General features: G+C 37.6%; 1 protein-coding gene across 1 annotated transcript; it reads right to left on the bottom strand.

Annotated features, from left to right (window-relative positions):
- Window positions 1-711: 711 nt before the first annotated feature.
- LOC130463034 (uncharacterized) lies at window positions 712-1,982 on the bottom strand. The gene is made up of 5 exons (XM_056832052.1): window positions 1,808-1,982; window positions 1,636-1,721; window positions 1,520-1,591; window positions 1,295-1,366; window positions 712-1,165 (listed from the first exon to the last, which is right to left on the bottom strand). Exons 1-5 carry the CDS (start codon window positions 1,980-1,982, stop codon window positions 887-889), a joined length of 684 nt encoding a protein of 227 aa, XP_056688030.1. The 3' UTR covers window positions 712-886.
- Between the last annotated feature and the right edge of the window lie 16,755 nt (window positions 1,983-18,737).

Here is an 18,737-nt window from a genome sequence, read left to right as displayed (position 1 = left end):
GCTAACCACTTATTCGTAAAGTAAACTCATGTCTCAAGGCATGGACTGGATTTCAAAATCCTAAATTTGATACCAAGTTAGCGAGTCGTCACAAATATGTGTTGTTCACATCATAGCAAATTTTGTAAGGAAATTTAGACAACTGACTTAAGTTCCTCCGATAAAATCTTTGATATTCCAGCTAGGAGAAACAACCTCATTTGTAGATTCTATAAGATAAAAGTTTCTGCTTAGTACTTTATATTATCCTCCTCAAAACGTTACTAATAGTACTTTATATTATTCTATAAGAACACCTTTAGCATCATTATTTAGCAGTTGAAAATTTGAAGGCCAAATTGATGATGCAGGTAAGGAAAAGCTCATCTGCTTAGGATTTAAAGCAAACTTGCAGGAAACTTTGTCGCTGTTCTGTTTATAACTTACTAGAACTTGATGCACACAATGCGTGAGCTGACAGCAACTGGTCATGGCAGAAGCTGGGGATCCGGGAGCCAAACTGTTTGTCGGAAAAGTGAGGAGCAGTTTCATATTGGCCATATGTCCATGCTTCGGTACTTCTCCTGTCCATTCTTCCTACAAATTGATTTTCTTCTGTCCTTTAATAAGTTGTGACTTGGCTGTTGTAATAAGTTCCTGCCACAAGGTCAAGATTTTTCAAGAAAGAAAAAAAAAAAAAACCAAAATTTGATTAGGATTCTTTTTCGGCAGTCTATCTTTTCAGTTGTATCTCTCAAACTTTTTTCCTTTTTTGAAAAACTATTTTTCCGGAGTGTTTGATACTCTAATAAAATTTTGAATAAACAGATTAGACTCACCAAAGGTCATTCCCTCTTCCTACGTTCAATAATGGTGTTGGTTGACACAATGAAGCGGATCCAGGTGATCAACGCCCATTTGAACTTTCCCCATCCATGACAGTATGTAACGGGTTATGCGAAACCCCAGAGGATGAGCTTAAGATTGTGGCAGCATTAACATCTATCTGACCCTTGGGATGATTTTGATCAATGGTCTTCTCATTAACTTTAACATTTTGGAAATGTGCTGGCAATGTAGCAATAGTTGGAGACATGGGAGGTAGCGAGTCTGATGCAGGTGAAAACTGAACAGAAGGTGGCATTGTCCATTTTACCGAATCATCGCGTTTCCTGATTTTATCACCCTACAATAAGAAAAGAATAACAATCACACAAAAATTCACTCCTCCAACAGTTTCAAAAACCATGCTCTAACATATCACAATTAGAGTAGACAACGGTCGAGTAATAAACTGAGCAGCAATGAAGGTTACCTGAACTTCAACAACTGTAGAAGACCTAACAGCATCCAATATTTGCTGAATGTTCTCTGTCAATTCCTTGACCTGAAATCAAGTTTTAATCTAATATTAACCACGAGCAAATACGCATAACACAAAATTTGAAGAACTAGGATATTGTAATAATCAAAGGAGATAAAAGGTATCAAAGGTAATTTCTTGAGGTACATAAAATAGTAAAAAAGGAAGAAACTATACCACAACTTTCATTTCTGGGGTTAAAGATGGATATACACCCTCTCTGTCCCATTTAGGATAAGTTCTTTTCACCTAATATCAGGATTGGTTTACTTATCGTTGTACAAATTATTCACCTGATGTGGATTGCGATCTATAATTGATTGCTCTTTGAATTTCAGCTTGCAGGAATAATTTCCACTGCCTTTGATGCGCATGTTGCCTAATAATTTCAGCTTGCAGGAATAATACATTTAGCATTTGAACACCTTTAGTATGGCTAATATTCATGTAAATAATGATGAACACCTTTAGCATCATTATTTAGCAGTTGAAAATTTGAAGGCCAAATTGATGATGCAGGTAAGGAAAAGCTCATCTGCTTAGGAGTTAAAGCAAACTTGCAGGAAACTTTGTCGCTGTTCTGTTTATAACTTACTAGAACTTGATGCACACAATGCGTGAGCTGACAGCAACTGGTCATGGCAGAAGCTGGGGATCCGGGAACCAAACTGTTTGTCGGAAAAGTGAGGAGCAGTTTCATATTGGCCATATGTCCATGCTTCGGTACTTCTCCTGTCCATTCTTCCTACAAATTGATTTTCTTCTGTCCTTTAATAAGTTGTGACTTGCCTGTTGGAATAAGTTGACGGCACAATGTCCCGTCTGTTAGATGTTAATAGTACCATTATCTGATTTTTCACTTTGTTGAATATGTTAGGTTGGATATCATCTGGGGCTAATACAATTGCTGCCCTTAAACTTGCTAAAAGGCTGGAAAACAAGGACAAACTCTCAAATCCTTCGCGTAGAACGTAGATTATAATTGTCTACTCTGTATATCTTTGATGCGTTGTTCATTTATTTTAGCTTTTTTTTTGTTGAAGAAAGGAAGAATACAAAGCGATTGTCTAATGTAACAATTCTACACTATAAAACAAAAGAGAAATATTAAATATGGTAATTATTGTGTACTCCTCATTGTTCGATTCTAGAAAGAGAATAGAGAACGGTTAAGTCAAAGTGGATGTAAAAAACGCCTCTTTATAGGTTGTTGAACGAGAGAAAAGTCTAAGTTGTTTTATAAATTTTCAAATGTTATCTGGGTTGAAATGTAATACGGAGTAATATAAACTTACTTTCTTATATTCGCACGCATCGCGTGCATATAAGACTAGTTGTGATATGTTAGAGCATGGTTTTTGAAACTGTTGGAGGAGTGAATTTTTGTGTGATTGCTATTCTTTTCTTATTGCAGGGTGATAAAATCAGGAAACGCGATGATTGGGTAAAATGGATAATGCCACCTTCTGTTCAGTTTTCACCTGCATCAGACTTGCTACCTCCTATGTCTCCAACTATTGCTACATTGCCAACACATTTCCAAAATGTTAAAGTTAATGAGAAGACCATTAATCAAAATCATCCCAAGGGTCAGATAGATGTTAATGCTGCCACAATCTTAAGCTCATCCTCCGGGGTTTCGCATAACCCATTATAGACTGTCATGGATGGAGAAAGTTCAAATGGGCGTTGATCACCTGGATCCGCTTCATTGTGTCAACCAACACCATTATTGAACGTAGGAAGAGGGAATGACCTTTGGTGAGTCTAATCTGTTTATTCAAAATTTTATTAGAGTATCAAACACTCCAGAAAAATAGTTTTTTAAAAAAGGAAAAAAGTTTGAGAGATACAACTGAAAAGATAGACTGCCGAAAAAGAATCCTAATCAAATTTTGGTTTTTTTTTTTCCTTTCTTGAAAAATCTTGACCTTGTGGCAGGAACTTATTACAACAGGCAAGTCACAACTTATTAAAGGACAGAAGAAAATCAATTTGTAGGAAGAATGGACAGGAGAAGTACCGAAGGATGGACATATGGCCAATATGAAACTGCTCCTCACTTTTTCGACAAACAGTTTGGTTCCCGGATCCCCAGCTTCTGCCATGACCAGTTGCTGTCAGCTCACGCATTGTGTGCATCAAGTTCTAGTAAGTTATAAACAGAACAACGACAAAGTTTCCTGCAGGTTTGCTTTAAATCCTAACCAGATTAGCTTTTCCTTACCTGCATCATCAATTTGGCCTTCAAATTTTCAACTGCTAAATAATGACGCTAAAGGTGTTCTTATAGAATAATATAAAGTACTATTAGTAACCTTTTGAGGAGGATAATATAAAGTACTAAGCAGAAAATTTTATCTTATAGAATCTACAAATGAGGTTGTTTCTCCTAGCTGGAATATCGAAGATTTTATCGGAGGAACTTAAGTCAGTTGTCTAAACTTCCTTACAAAATTTGCTATGATGTGAACAACACATATTTGTGACGACTCGCTAACTTGGTATCAAATTTAGGATTTAGAAATCCAGTCCATGCCTTGAGACATGAGTTTACTTTACGAATAAGTGGTTAGCAAATATCTGAATCAGGTTGGAATAAGAAAATCTCATTCCTGTTGTTTTCTTTTGCCATTTTTTTTTGAAAGTCTGATGCCTTAACTTATTAATCTGGGATCTCTATTAAGATTATAGCTAGTAAGATCTGAAAGTTTGTGATGTAATGATGATCAGAAGTTTGTGACTTTTAGGATTGCTGTATAAATATCACTCCGTAATTAATTGATTATTGACTATGAATTTCACTCCGTAATCAATGGAAATTGTTCTTTTAGGGTGTGTTTGGTATTATTTCCAGTTTTTAGTCTTTAGTTTTAATAACACTTAATTGTTTTTTATTTTGTTTTGTTATTAATTGAGTAATGCATCTCCGATTCTATATGTTGGTTCACACGCATCAGAATTGTAGCTATTCAAGCTCATACTATGTTGTTGGTTTAGATTGTCACAATCAGAAGGAAGACACCATATAGCAAGATACATTAACGTTGAACCTAATACGAAGTATCAATGACGAAAAAAGAAAAAACACCGGGACAATCAGACAGAGAGGCTAAGAGCTGCATAAGGATTCTGAATTTCTGATGTAAATAGTGAAGTTATTTATAACTATGTAGTTTCTGTTTTTAAATAGAGAAAATTCAAAAACAGAAAGTTATAAATAATCCAGCTGATAATAGGAAAGTGTGAAGTCTCTCCATTAAAAACGGATACATGCAAACAGATGCAAAAACACCCACAAAGCAGTTTTTTAAATGAGACTTCAAAGCTCCATGCCACGATGAGAAATGAACATAAGAGAGCTTAAAATCAAGTCACCTGATATCGATTTAATTAGATTGCTGAAAGACAATACAGAACTTTTAACACCCAAGAAATCCAAAGACAAATAACATAAAATCTACATAAAAAAGGGAAATCATGTTATCAAAGAAATCCAAGATAGAAAGACCATTGCTAAAAAGACATAGAGAAAGAGATGAAAATACCATGAATCTAATCAAGATGACGACTCAGAAAAGTCCTTCAGCTAAGCCTTTCTTCAAGATTGGTGGTGCGGATATTAAGCTACCAGCTAGAGTCTTTCCATTTGTTCTAGAGATATGTAGCCTTAAAGAGAGAAGGATCCATTACCCTTTCACAGTCTTCAAAACACGGTCATTGTCACATACCATGGCACCCATCCTTAATCACAGTCGGGCTTAGACCCTGTTCAAGTAAAACAAATATTTCAGTACTAAAAATAATTTTCAATCTGAAACACTTTTTGAACTTCAAATAATACGAAGTACATGTTACAAAGGTCAATCACATATTTTAACCATCAATACTCAAAATTGAGTATCAAGTAGCATAAAGTATCCCTAACCACAAATATCACCCATGATGTAAGTATGCAACTATTACTATCAGCATGTAACACATAATCCTCATCTCGCACTGGTAAGGCAAAGAGTAGTTGAAAATTTCAGAAATTTATACAAATAACACTCGAATGAAAGCTGAGAATTTTAATCAAACCCACTTCCAGACTATATCTTTAACATGTATAAAAAGCTCAAAAAGAAAAACCCAGAAAAGATAAATCTTGATCTTCAAAACCGCACCAACAATGGTGGATCTCTTTCTAACACCATTTTGTATCAACCACCCATTAAAGTTTGCTCAACCTACTCTTTCAATCTCATATAGAATCATGGACCGTATGGGGTTTAAAGGGGAACACCAAAAGTGGTGTTACTAAAATAACCTCAATTATTCACTTATATAATAGAGATTAAATCTCAAACACAACTTTACAAATTCCAAAGTAAATCAAATGTTAAAATCCAATAGAACATTATTTCTCATCATATCAGTGCTAAAAATAAACAAATTTTCTCAGCATTAATTCAAATGAGCACGGGTTTGCAGAATGACAACGACTGGGAGCATTATTTCAATTAATTCCCAACAAAAATATTATTGAGATTGATTTCATTGCAAAATCAAAGCAAACGTCACTCTAAAAACTGAATATAATGTTCCACAAAATCCACAAATTTCACATGTCATTAAAATAAAATTAATGATTAAGCTTGTTCTTTTACTTAACTACCTAATCATAAAAGTGAAGAAAGAAACCCATGAGTCTGCCATGTAAGCATACTTGAACCCTCCCATCACCCGATTAGCCCGCCCGTCACCATTGAAGGACCTTTAATCCCAGGCTTAATCCCTAAATCACAAAAAAAAACCAGAAAAAAAATCTCTATAATAAAAGAGAGGAAATTGCGAATTGGGTATTTGATAAAAATGAGGATAAAGGAAAAGGGATTACCGGAATAAGTGGCTGACGGTGATAGAAACGCGGGTAATAGTGAAGAAACGAAGATCATCGAGGGAGTTTCCATAATTTTCGCATGCCCAGGTAATAAAATTCACGCATGCCATTTTATCAAATATTCTTTTTTTTCAAATATCTTCAAAGAATTAACACAAAAATGTAATCAAAATTAAAACACGATGGCATTTAAACAACAAAAATCCAAGAATTAACACAAAAATGCAATCAAAATTCAAACACAATGGCATAAACCAACCAAATTGAATACAAAAATCAACACTTACAGGCTTACAACATCCTCTTTAGATCTCATTACAACAATTGCAGAACCCTTCTTCTTCTTAGAACTCTTAACGACAACATCTTCGGCACCCAATTCACCACACCTTAGTCCTATCCAATGCAACTCCACCACCACCACCGCCGCCGCAGCCGCCGCCCACATTCTCTTTCGGAAATACGGGATTTTTGGCAAACATAGCTTTAAATCGGGCGAATTCCCCATCCAATTTCCTCGTAATCTCCTCCTCATTTCGGGCCGTCTTCTCGGGGTCGACAAACGACGCTCTTTCTCTTCCCTCAAAATCCGACAAACGTCGAATTGCTTGTTGTCCGGGACCTTTTTCTCCCTCCTAACCCTGAGTAAATCAGCGACGCAATCGAGATTAGGGTTTTGAGGAATCAAATTCGAACTAATTAAGAAATGTAAATTAGGGTTTTGGGGAAGAAAAAGAAGATTAGCGAAAGGGAGAAGAAAGGTTTGAGAAAAAGGAAGGAGGAGGAGTACACGGTTAGGTTAGGTTCTTGAAATAAACCGGAAAAGGACGAAGGGTATATTGGTCTTTTTGATTGGGGACACGAAAAGTTACATTACCAAAATGTCACTCAGCTGTTCCTTTATATAATAGAGATAATCTATAACGTATCAAAAAGATACTTAAAAATTCACAAACAATATATGTTTGATATTTCAAAACACACACATAAATTCCTTCACAATATTTTCTTATTCTAGCAAATCAAACACATTTTGTTTTTAAACTTATATACTAATTGGGGGAAGAGAACACGAATAGAGACGGGTTGAATAACCAATGTCTCCAAACTTTTTAGGGGTCGTAACCCACCTTTTCACACATGCTTGCAAGACTTTAGGACATGTCCCCACACAGATGTACATATGTACATTTACACAGATGCACATTTGTTCATTTACACAGATGACACACAAATACACAAGTGTTGTTCATGACCGTTGTTAACGGCTTCTTCCCCACTAAAACACATTTGAAAACTTATTCCAATAAATTGAGGAAATATACATTCTCACAATTACTCAAAGTCTCGTATCACAACAAAACCTCATCTGAATCTTAAACACAATTGAAATCTTGGCACAAACCATATTTATACAAAGTGATAAATTTGTCTAAAATATTTGCTTAAAGAGCATAATGAATTACTCATAACTTTTCACAAATTTCGTATACGTGATTCTTGAAAAACAATTTTGAACATAGTATATATAAAGAGTCCAATATTCTTAACAACACTCGAATATAAATTATACTTCAAGGAAAATCAAATTTTTTAAACTTATCCCAAATCATACTCTCCAGCTCAAATTTCCAACTCACTATTAATCCATAGAAATCCTTAATCTCAATTACACAATTGCACATTCAATTTGGTTTGTAACACAAAGATCACACCTCCAAACCATTAGCTTATAATCACAATAGCATAATAAGCTCATATCCTTTTAATGCGTAATTTTCATAAAGTCTGATCACTTATAAGTAATCCTAAATGAATCCGACTTCTCAATAAAATACTATACCCAAACTAGCTTAATAGCTCAATCCCTACTAATCAAACTTAACTTCTGCTCAATCGCACATGGTTACGTACAAAACTTTATCACATAGATCTTATAACTAATTATCATTGGGGATAAAGTATAAAACGATATATAAATCCACAATTTAATCGTATTGAAATATAAATTATTTATATTATTTCATTTTATTCAAAGCATAATTTTAGCCTTTCAAGTTCAAACATACTCTTTGCAGAAAACCATATAAAGATCTTAAACGAAATAATTTAATAAAATGTTGAGCTTGCCAACTCGATAAAGGATAACTTGCTAAATATATGCCATACTTCATAATTCGAAAAATCAAGTAATTAATTAAAATACATAATATATTGAGTAGTTCAAAAACTAGATTCTAGAAGATTAATTAGTTTACTTCTTATGATTACTCAAATCATAAAAGTTATTTCAAAAAAAGTCTTTTTCGTTGTAACCAATCATTTTCGTCATATTTGAACTAAAATCATACAATAACTGGTATATTGGTGAAACTATCGTTTAGCGATAACTTTAATCATAACATAAATAAAGAAAATAATAATCTCAAAAAAATAATTTGTAGATCATGTTATAAAATTGTATGGCTCAAATAATGGTTAAAGAAAATAAAGAGTACAAAAGAAATCTATCTCTCACGTATGGGTCAACTAGTAGTTCTTGATAAACCTTATTAATCCCGAAAATAGTTCAATATGAGTCATGTACTCATAGTTTTCTAATCATGTACTCCGTAGGTTATTTCAAGATTTGTCACACCATAGCTCGAATACTTAGAAAGATGGTCAAACACTATTTATCAAACATACCAACATTATAATTGCACTAGCATAGGCTTGCCCATAGCTTTCCATAATGCAAAAGACTAATAACTTCACAACCCATATCATTCTTGTATAGGCATAACTATTTTCAAAAACAACTCTGGCACCGATCATATACCAAGACACACGTTACTTTTCACAAATCTCACAGACAAGCTCTCACAACTCACACATTCATATCAATCATATATTTCACATTTGAAAACAAAATAGGAAGTTCCTTGAAATGTTAAAATAAATGTACATTTCATACTTCCTTTTCGAAATCTCAAATTCCAAATCACAGCAACATAGTACTTGAAATTAAATCAAAAGTTTATTCTTAAATGTAAATCATATAATTCTTAAAATCCAGGAAACACAAGCCAACTTTTAGCAAAATGGATGGACAATGTGTACCTTCAATCGTCACACCTAACCTCCAAGATTCTCATTTCTCAATCGCCATCAATTTACCATGCACTTTAGAAGCCAACAACAAAACTAAGAAGTTGGGGAAGTGAGAAGTAACAAGGAAGAGGAGCAACAACACGTTGGCAGCACCAACTTCCAGCTTCGGAAGACCATATCTCCTAGCCCAGAGTTCTGATTTTAGTAATTCTTGAGCCTAAATTTATCAGGTTGAAGAGATATACAATTCTTGTTCAGAGAATAGAGTCTCAAAATGATCAGAAGATCATTGAAATAAGAGAAACAAAATCTGGTGCTGACATCACAACAACAGCAGCAACACCTAGTTTTAGAAGGGATTATCTCCTAGAATACAACTCCGAATTGAGTGATTCTTGAGCCTACATTCATAAGCACAAATAGCTCTACAACTTTTATGAAGAAATCATTTGCGAAAAAGTAACTAAATGTAGACATATTGAGAGAAACAGATGCGACAGTAGTAGAGGGGAGAATATTAGTGAGAGTAAGATGAGTTTTTTTTTCCATTTGATTAGCTTAGCTTGACAATTTATTTTATGTGAATATGGAGAGATGAAGTGATCTTAGAATTTGACAACAATGCAAGTGTGGTGGCACTTCCTCTATTTGACACCAATCAAAGAAGAGAAAAGGAGAGTGGAGATGGCTTTCTCATTTTTAGAGTTATAAGGGTAATTTCGTAATTTAGGCTTAAAAAAATATTAGATTTATTTTGATAAAAATTAACTTGTTTAATAACATGTAAGTAAGCCAGAAATTTAAAATTAATCTTAAAATAATTTTAAGCCTTAAATTTAGCCAATGAAATAGATTAGCATTTACTTAAAAGCTGCTTAAAAATCAGGTTATTACACAGCGCGCGCTGGCACGCGTGCTTGCTCGCTGGCGCAGCGCTGCTCGGTGCGTGTTGCGTGCTTCAAGCTCACTCATAGGCTTCACCCAGCTCTGTGCATGCTACCCGCCTTTGCCCGCAGCCCGTAGGCACATCACACAAGGCCAGCGCCCCTTGGGCATGCCTTCGTGTGCCTACGAGCCCGGGAGCACACGCGCGCAGCAATACAACCATGGGCCTTGGGACTCGTTGTTGTGTGCTGCCGCTACTGCTGTCCCCCACGCACCGGCCAGTCGTAGGCCATGGGCCTTGCTCTCACGCTGGCGAGCTGCTGCGCTCGTTGGGCCTTGCGCGCATGGCTCGACGGGGTGGCAGCTTTTCCTTGCTCTTATCCGCGACCAATGCCTTACGGCTATTGGTTATCGTATAGTACTTGACCAATCACTGTCGTACGATACGATTATTTGTTTCGCCTAGCTTGCGAATATTCGCGATACGATATACGATTCCAATCCAACGTCATATCGTATATTTATGTTTTTCCGAACTAATTCCCGAAAATCTATTAAATGAATTTCAAATTAATTTAATCCGATGATCTGTCACATGCCAATGGTGTGACCTTATAGGTTCAGTCAAGAGTAAGCTGTGAGCCTAATATAGATTAGAACTCACTGATCGGAAGCATTGCTCTAGCTAGGTGTTCCGATCAGTTGATCTCACTAAATTAATTGTTCGTAATTAATTTGAACCTTGGTATTAGGCTAATGCACAATGCACCTTGCGTGAGGAACATAGTTCCTTCACTCTTGGCGCAGGGCCTGTGCATGTTTGACAGAAAGCCTATTGTAGTTGGAGCCCTTAGGTGTGAGACAGGCAAGACCATCTAACAGCTCCTCGAACCAAGATTTCTCGAATAGGAGATCGGAGTTGGCCGTTATATCGATGACCAGGAATTCAGCATTGTTGTAGTAAGTCTCGAAAGAGAAAATCAAGTCGAGGACTCCCAGGATCTTGTATGTAATGCCACGGAACTTGACGGTCCGCTCTCTAGTTAGCATCAGGTTGTACTCAGAGAAGCCCAAGGCTTTCAGGGTCGCTAGGCGACAAATGTTTTCTTGGATGTCGATGGTTATCCTGGGTTCGGGGATCACTCATCTTGAGTTTGTGGAAGGAGATGGTAGAAGCTTGGAACCATCAGCTCGAAGCTTGGCTTGTACATTGTGGAGATTAGGCTGCATGGGAAATCTTCCTCTACATCCCCATAGTCGTGGGAGATAGCTTGAAGTGAGGGTGACTGTTTTGCTCTAGGAGGTAAGGGCAAAGTCTTGTTGGTCACCATATTCTGAATTAGATGTTTGGTTTTGAAGCAGTTTTCGATGTCATGCCCGTTCCCATGGTGGAACTTGCAATAGGCCTTGGGGTCCCAGCTTTTGGACCTCTTTTCAGTTGGCGGATCCGTGGTTGGACCAATAGGAGTGATGACTTGCTTCTCAACCAATCTATCAAAGGCGTCGCTATAGGACATCCTAAGGTTGGTAAAGACCCTTTGAGGCATGCTATGGAAATCACGCTGATTAGCATTTTTTTTGAAGTTACTTGATTTCGGACCCTGAGGAGCTTCTAAGGCGTTGACCTCATGGACCTTATGTGCTTTTTCAGCCTTCTTGCCCTTCAACTTCTCAGCTTGTGGAGTTGGTGCCATTGGTGCCATTGGTGCTTTCATGAGGTCATCTTCTATGTCGACCCCGATATCATATGTTCTCTTGAAACTCTCTAGGCCCAGGTACTTCATGTGAGTGTTGTACTTTGGAAGGAGCCCATCAATGAAAATCTTGACCAGTTCTCTCTCGGAGGGCCGAGTAACCATTTGAGATGCCATTTTCCTCCACCGATTGAGGTATTTGGTGAAGCCTTCTTGGGGTCCTTGTCTGAGAACCTCCAATTCTCAAAGAGTGGTTTGAAGTTGAATGTTGGGCTGATATTGCTCCATGAATGCTTGGGCTCTGATGTTCCTTGATGGAGTAGTACCATTTCTGGCAGACTAGTTCCAAGGACATAGGGAATACCACAGGGTAGAGGCTATGATCAACCCATTTGATTGCCATGGTGGCTCTGAAGTTCTTGAGATGGTACTTAGGACTGTCAGTTGACTTGAATTTTGGAATATCATTGGCAAAGATTTTTTCTGGAAAATTAGCCTTCCCCTTGAGACTGTCCTCCATCAAAGTGTCGAAATATTTCTCTTGATTGGTAACCTTGTTAACCTTGCTCTCGATCTTTTTGGTAAGGTCGACCGGGGGTGCGGCTTGCTCTACTACACCCAAGCAGTTGTTCACGCTCTCCAAGTTGGTGTTGAGGTTGGCTACAACGGCCATTAGCTGGGCAATTTGATATGTGGTGGCCATTTGAATTGATTCTTGAAAGGGACTTGAAGTTTAATTTGTAGAAGACGGACTTGCTGCTTGTTCGATACCGGATATAAGGGAGGCTAGGGCTGATGGAGCTCTCTTCAACCTTTCTCCTCTTCGGCGAACCCGCAAGATCTTTTGACTCCTATTTAGAGCACATGACATGACTTTTAGAACTTGGACTTCCCGACACATGGTATGCATGCATGCAATGAATGAGACCTAGACTTGATTCTAAGTGCCACTCCGAGAATTCAGAATTTTGGATTCTGTATTTTTATTCGGGGTCTGCCACCCGTTGGAAATAATTTTGAGGAATTACAACCTTCTAGGATTTGTATAGGCATTTGTACTTGTATCGGGACTTACAACCCGTTGGAAGTATTTTTGGAAGGAGCTCCATTCTTTTGTGGAGGCTTCCTCCTTGTATCATTTCTAGAGGTTTAGAACTTGGATATCGAAAAGGGATTTTGACCCAATTGTATTTTGTACTCGTAGTGGGATTTGCGATCCGTTGGAAATATTTTTAGGGGAATTTCAACCCGGCAATAGAACTTGGAGTATTTAAAGGGAATTTCAACCCGATTGGATTTGGAGTATTTTAAGGGAATTTCAACCCATGATAAAATTTGCAATATTTTAGGGGTTTCAACCCAATATAAATTAGAAATTGAACTTGTATTATTTCAAGGGATTTTCAACCCGATAGAATTTAGAAATAGAATTTGGATTATTTCAAGGGATTTTCAACCCATTGGAAATGAAGTTGGATCTTGTATTATTTCAAGGGAATTTCAACCCGTAATTTGGAATTTGGAAATATTTTAGGGGGATTTCAACCCAATGGATTTTTTTTGGAGGTCGTATTTGTGTTATTTCTAGGGATTTTCAACCCATTGGAATTGTTTTAGGAAATCGAATTTGTATTATTTCGGGGGATTTTCAACCCGGGATCGAATTTGGAAGTTGAATTTGTATTATTTCAAGGGATTTTCAACCCGTTGGAAATGTTTTTGGATTTCGAATTTGTATTATTTTAAGGGATTTTCAAACCGTTGGAAATGTTTTTGGATTTTGTACTTGGGAGCAAGGATAGACAAGAATCTTTGTAACTTGAAAGCGAATTTGAAATTTGAGTTTGATTTGGAGTTTGAACTTGGAATTTGAAAAGGAGAGTTTTGTATAGAAGATGGGGCTTCGAATTTAAATTTTGGAGGTGTTGAATTTTCGGAACTTGAAAACCATGGGTCTTGGCATTTGAATTTTGGAGGTGTTAAATTTTGGAATTTAAATTAGGCCGCCATGGGTCTAGGCATTTGAAGTTGGATTTGGAACTTTGATTTTTGAAAGGGGTTTGAATAGAGATTTGAGACTTGAAAATCCGGCATTACGCCGTCATTGACTTGGAAGTTTGAGGTTTTGAACATAGAATTTTGAGATTTGGAAGATTGGATTGAAAATTGCGCCATCATGGATTTAGAAATTTGAACTTGAGGTTTTGAATATAGGACTTGGACTTGAAAGTTTGAATTAAAAATCCGGCATTATCACGCCGTTGGATTGGATTTGAATTTGGAATTGGAATTTGGAATTGAAAAAATCCGGCATTATGACACCTTTAGATTGGGTTTGAAATTGGACATGGAAATCCGGCATTATGACGCCGTTGGATTGGGTTGGAAATTGGAAATGGAAATTAGACTTGAAAATCCGGCATTATGACGCCGTTGGATTGGAATTTGGATTTTGAATTTGGAATTTGTGCGTGAGGCATGTTTAGGGGTTTTGAATCAAGTGGAGTGACACTCCTAAAAGAACCTAAATTGGCGATTTTAGATGCATGAGGTTTCAATGATGCTCCTTAACATGGCACACAACTCCGACGAATAAACCTTCCCAGAGGTAGACTAGTATAAATGGAATCAGGGCAGTCTGCTTCCTCAAATGCAGTTTCAGAATCCCCCGAACCTGAAATCTGAATAACCTATAATTCTTTTCATGACATAGCTTAGTGCCTGCTTCCCGCCCGAAAGAACCGCTCACTAGCTAGCCGGACTAGTGAGGGGGACCCATTTTGAGACATACTAAAAAGAAGGACTTTTTCCCAGTCCCGGAGCGAGAGTTCATTTCACAACTTGGAATTGGCCTCTTTTCATAGAAATATGGGCGATCTAAGGATTGAGGTTCCACTTCGGATTCGTTGAAAGAGACATAAGTTCTATTAAAAAAAATAAAAAAATTTGACTGAGAAAAACTTGAACTTGGTTAACCTTCATGCTTCCTCATTTATCAATAGAACCAACAGTTCATTATCGAATGGATCTTTCCGTTCTGATACTCTATCCGAGAGTTATCAGTATTTATCAAATTTGTTCCTATCTAAAGGAAGGTTAGAGTCCCTAGTTGGAGGCTAATGGTTTTGGAAAAGCTAGAACTCGAGGTTAGCCATTCACGCGTGCAAGGACGCCCACACAATGCAAAAATAGCACGTTGTCACACTAACATTTATATGAATGCGACATGCAAAGTTCTCAACCTATGGTCGGTCTAAGTTTTGTATGATGCAAGTGGTCGGCTTTGGGTGTCGAAAGGGTGCTTGACTAAGAGGCGGATCCGGCAACAACTGTTTCACCTCCTCAAGGGGGAGGTGTTGGTTGGCGGACGACCTCCATACTTGACATCAGGAATGTCAAGCAAGTGTCAAGTTTAGGTAGGCGCAGAAATGGTCATACACTTTGGTCAGGAACCGTATGGAGAATCACCATTTATTTGCCCCCGGGGCTAACCCGAATGTAGAACACATTCATGTTGGGCAAGGTAGAAATTCGTTTTGCACAAATATGGTTTTCGAAAACACGCATGCCATGCTTAGAAATTAGAAATTGTACTCGAATATTGTATTAGAAAAGCTCGTTTTTCGGCATTCGTTCTCATGGTTTGGGAGCGGTCTTTGAAATTCAAAATCTGAACTGAACTCCCACTCGAAAACATGGGCAGAATGGGCAACCAGCCACTGGAAGCCACTGTGCTGAATGCAGGCAGCAGCGCCTAGCGCTACTGCTGGCATCTAGAACTTGAGCGTGGCAGTGGCAAGTTTCCCAAGGACCGCTCGTATAATCGAATTGAAAATTAGAAATCCCTACTGGAGTCGCCAGAATTGTAGGGGGTGTTTTGTACCTTTCCGGCGAATATTTGTATCATTTGGGATTTTGAATTCCCCTACGGGTTTTGTAGGTGTTGCATTTCGAAGGAGTCACCACCAGACGATATTTAAGGGTCCGGTTTGGAAAGACCAAAGTTGACTCTCGTGGATAAGGCATTTAATCTTAGAAACGGATGGGTGAGATCCGGGCAAGGGAACGAGATGCTTATTTGCAAGATTTTGAAATTGCATTCGAGTACATTACAAGAATCGTTTTCGAATAATCCTAGACATGACACTAAGTCGGTTTGAGCATGCATTTTAGAACATAGAAATTGCTACTTGTATGTGATCACTTCGCTGTAACCTTTTAAATTTTGTTGAATTTAGCATGTGAGGTGATGAAAGCAATAAACAAGTAAAGCATCATCACAATAAGTAAAGGAATTATTGAAGTGCGTACAAAACCACATAACCTTAAAAAAGTGAGTAAAGAGTGCGGAATTGAAATTGCAAAACTAAAGGTGCAATATTGAAAGTGCGTTATTGAAATGCGATATTGAAATTGCGGTATTGAAAGTGCGATATTGAAATGCGATATTCAGATTTGCGGTATTTAAAGGTAATATTGAAATTGTAGTATTGTACTTGAGATCCGAACGCCAAACAACTACTTAATAATAAGTGTGCCCGACACGGATTCAATTCTAAAAATCTCAACTTTAGATGAGTTGCTCATCATAAAGCATCTTTGATTTTGGTTATTGAAATAGAACTTGAATGTTGAACTTGAATATAGAACTTGAATATTGAAATGAAGAGTCTTGAATCTCAAAGATTAGACCTTTTAATATTAAAAAGGCCTCACCTTTAATGTGCTCCATAACTTGAAATTGATTCTAGTTTAAGGAAGTGATTACAAACAATCTTAAACATCATTGAATCTTGAAAGTAGGACTTGCATTTGAACACCAAAAATAAGGGTTCATGTGTTCTAGTCTGGAAAAGGGTTTGCACTTTTCCAAACATCCTTGAACTTGTATAAAGTTAGGGTTTTTGAAGATTTGAAGATGATTGTTGTAAGGAATACTTTCAAGAGTGAAATCTTCAACTTACTAATCATGTTTTTTGAAATCAAAGCATAAAGATTAAAACTTGAAATTTGTAGAAGGAGTTTGGATGATCATTTGAGGGTGAATTTCAAGTATGAAATCTCAAAGATTACTCCTTTTTTGACATTTCCTAGTTCAAATGTGTGTATGAACAAAATAAGAACATCATAGGAAAACTTGAGATAATAAAGATGGAAACTTTGATTAAATCTTAGAAATTTGTATTAGGGATTAGGAATTACCTATTTAGGACTAGGTTAGCTTTCCGATTAGTGCTCCCAATTGCTTAAATATTTGGATTTGTGAAGGAAATTGTAGATTAGAACTTGATTTTGTATTTTGATTTTGAGAGAGAATGTCGAAATTACGACGATATGTTGATAATTTTTCTTCCTCAATGCTTGAGAAATGGGGGTTTAAATAGGGTATTATGCGGATAAAATCCAAAAGGCAGATGCGCCTGGCGCAGGCCCAGCGCCTGGCGCAGGTGACGTGGCTCAAAATCCACCAAAGCAAGGACGATGACACCGTCCTTGCCTTTGTCTTGTATGGATGTACCTTGGTACGGTTTGTACGACCTCGGCACGTAGTGATTGCTTGGGGATTAAGGCTTGATTTGCATCTTAAAACAAGCCGTTTTGAATTTTGATTTCGTGTTTGATCTCAGTTTTACGGGACGGGGCCCGACATGCTTGGTTTTGTGGGTCGGCACCTGAATTTGGATTGCTTAATGTCATTTTGACTAGAAAAGGCCTTGTAAGACCAATGGAGAGGTCCATTGGGTGAGATTGTGTTTGGATTTTGAAATTAATTTTTGGAAATTGAATTTTGTACCGAGTTCCGTATTGGGAACGGGCTCGAGAATTGGACTTTGGATTTTGGAATACATTTTAGCAATTGCGACTTCGGCACGGAGTTCCACCAAAACCACATAGTAAGGATAATAATATCGTCATCATCCCATAATAGCAGGCGGAGAGGTTTATGGCCTTGGGCGGTCTCAGCCACAAGTTCTTTGTTGGTAAGTGTTTGGGGACGATTCTGACCCTGAGGGTTGTCTGCTCCTCTACTCTTAACTATAAACATTTCTTTTGTTATGTCGGTCTCTTTCTCTTTTGAGCTGCCATTTAACGCCTTTGATGTCTTTCTTTCATCCGAAATGGAAATGGGTACTGACTGTGGCAAGCTTGGCATACAAAGGGATTGTCAGACTGTTATTCGTCAACTTCCCCTTGATCCGGGCAAGAACCACTCACTGTTAAGCATCAGTCGGCTTTTCCTCGAGATCTGTCGGCGCGTGCATTAGTGGTGAAGGTGGATCCTTTTGATCAAGAACGACCTCGGGCTTTGGACGCGTTTGAATCTTTTGTGCGCTCAATTCCATTTTCCCGAATTCTAGGTGGCCTTCTCCAGTTTCTGATCATCCAGAGTCGTCAATTCAATTTTCTCTGCCGCGAGTGTCTTCTTTTCGACCTCCTAGGCGACCTACTAGTGTTACTGGCCGGCTTAAGTCATCGGCACGGGGGTCTGTATCTGCTTTGGATAAAGGAAAACAGAAGGTGACTTATTAAGATCCACCTGAAGATCCTCTCGATCAGATTGCATTGTCAACCATAGTGCATGGATTTCGTCCGCGAAGGCTTATGGAGCGTCTCATTCCTTCTTCTCCTGCTTTTGACATTGTTGATGACCTGTATGCTGACCTCAATCCTTCAACTCCAGAAGATCAACTCTCTAGTCCAGTGTTAGGTTATGAAAAATATAAACAATATAATTCATGTGGAAAAACCATAAAGCCAGGAATCCCAATTCATTGCCACATAGTCAATTAGCATAATTCAGGATACATACTATGTGATGCGTGCCTTCCCTAGCTGCTCC

The sequence above is a fragment of the Spinacia oleracea genome, chromosome 6 (assembly GCF_020520425.1).
Source record: "Spinacia oleracea cultivar Varoflay chromosome 6, BTI_SOV_V1, whole genome shotgun sequence".
NCBI lineage: Eukaryota > Viridiplantae > Streptophyta > Magnoliopsida > Caryophyllales > Amaranthaceae > Spinacia > Spinacia oleracea.
Note: the sequence above shows the minus strand (reverse complement) of the source record. Positions and strands in the feature narration are given on the sequence as shown.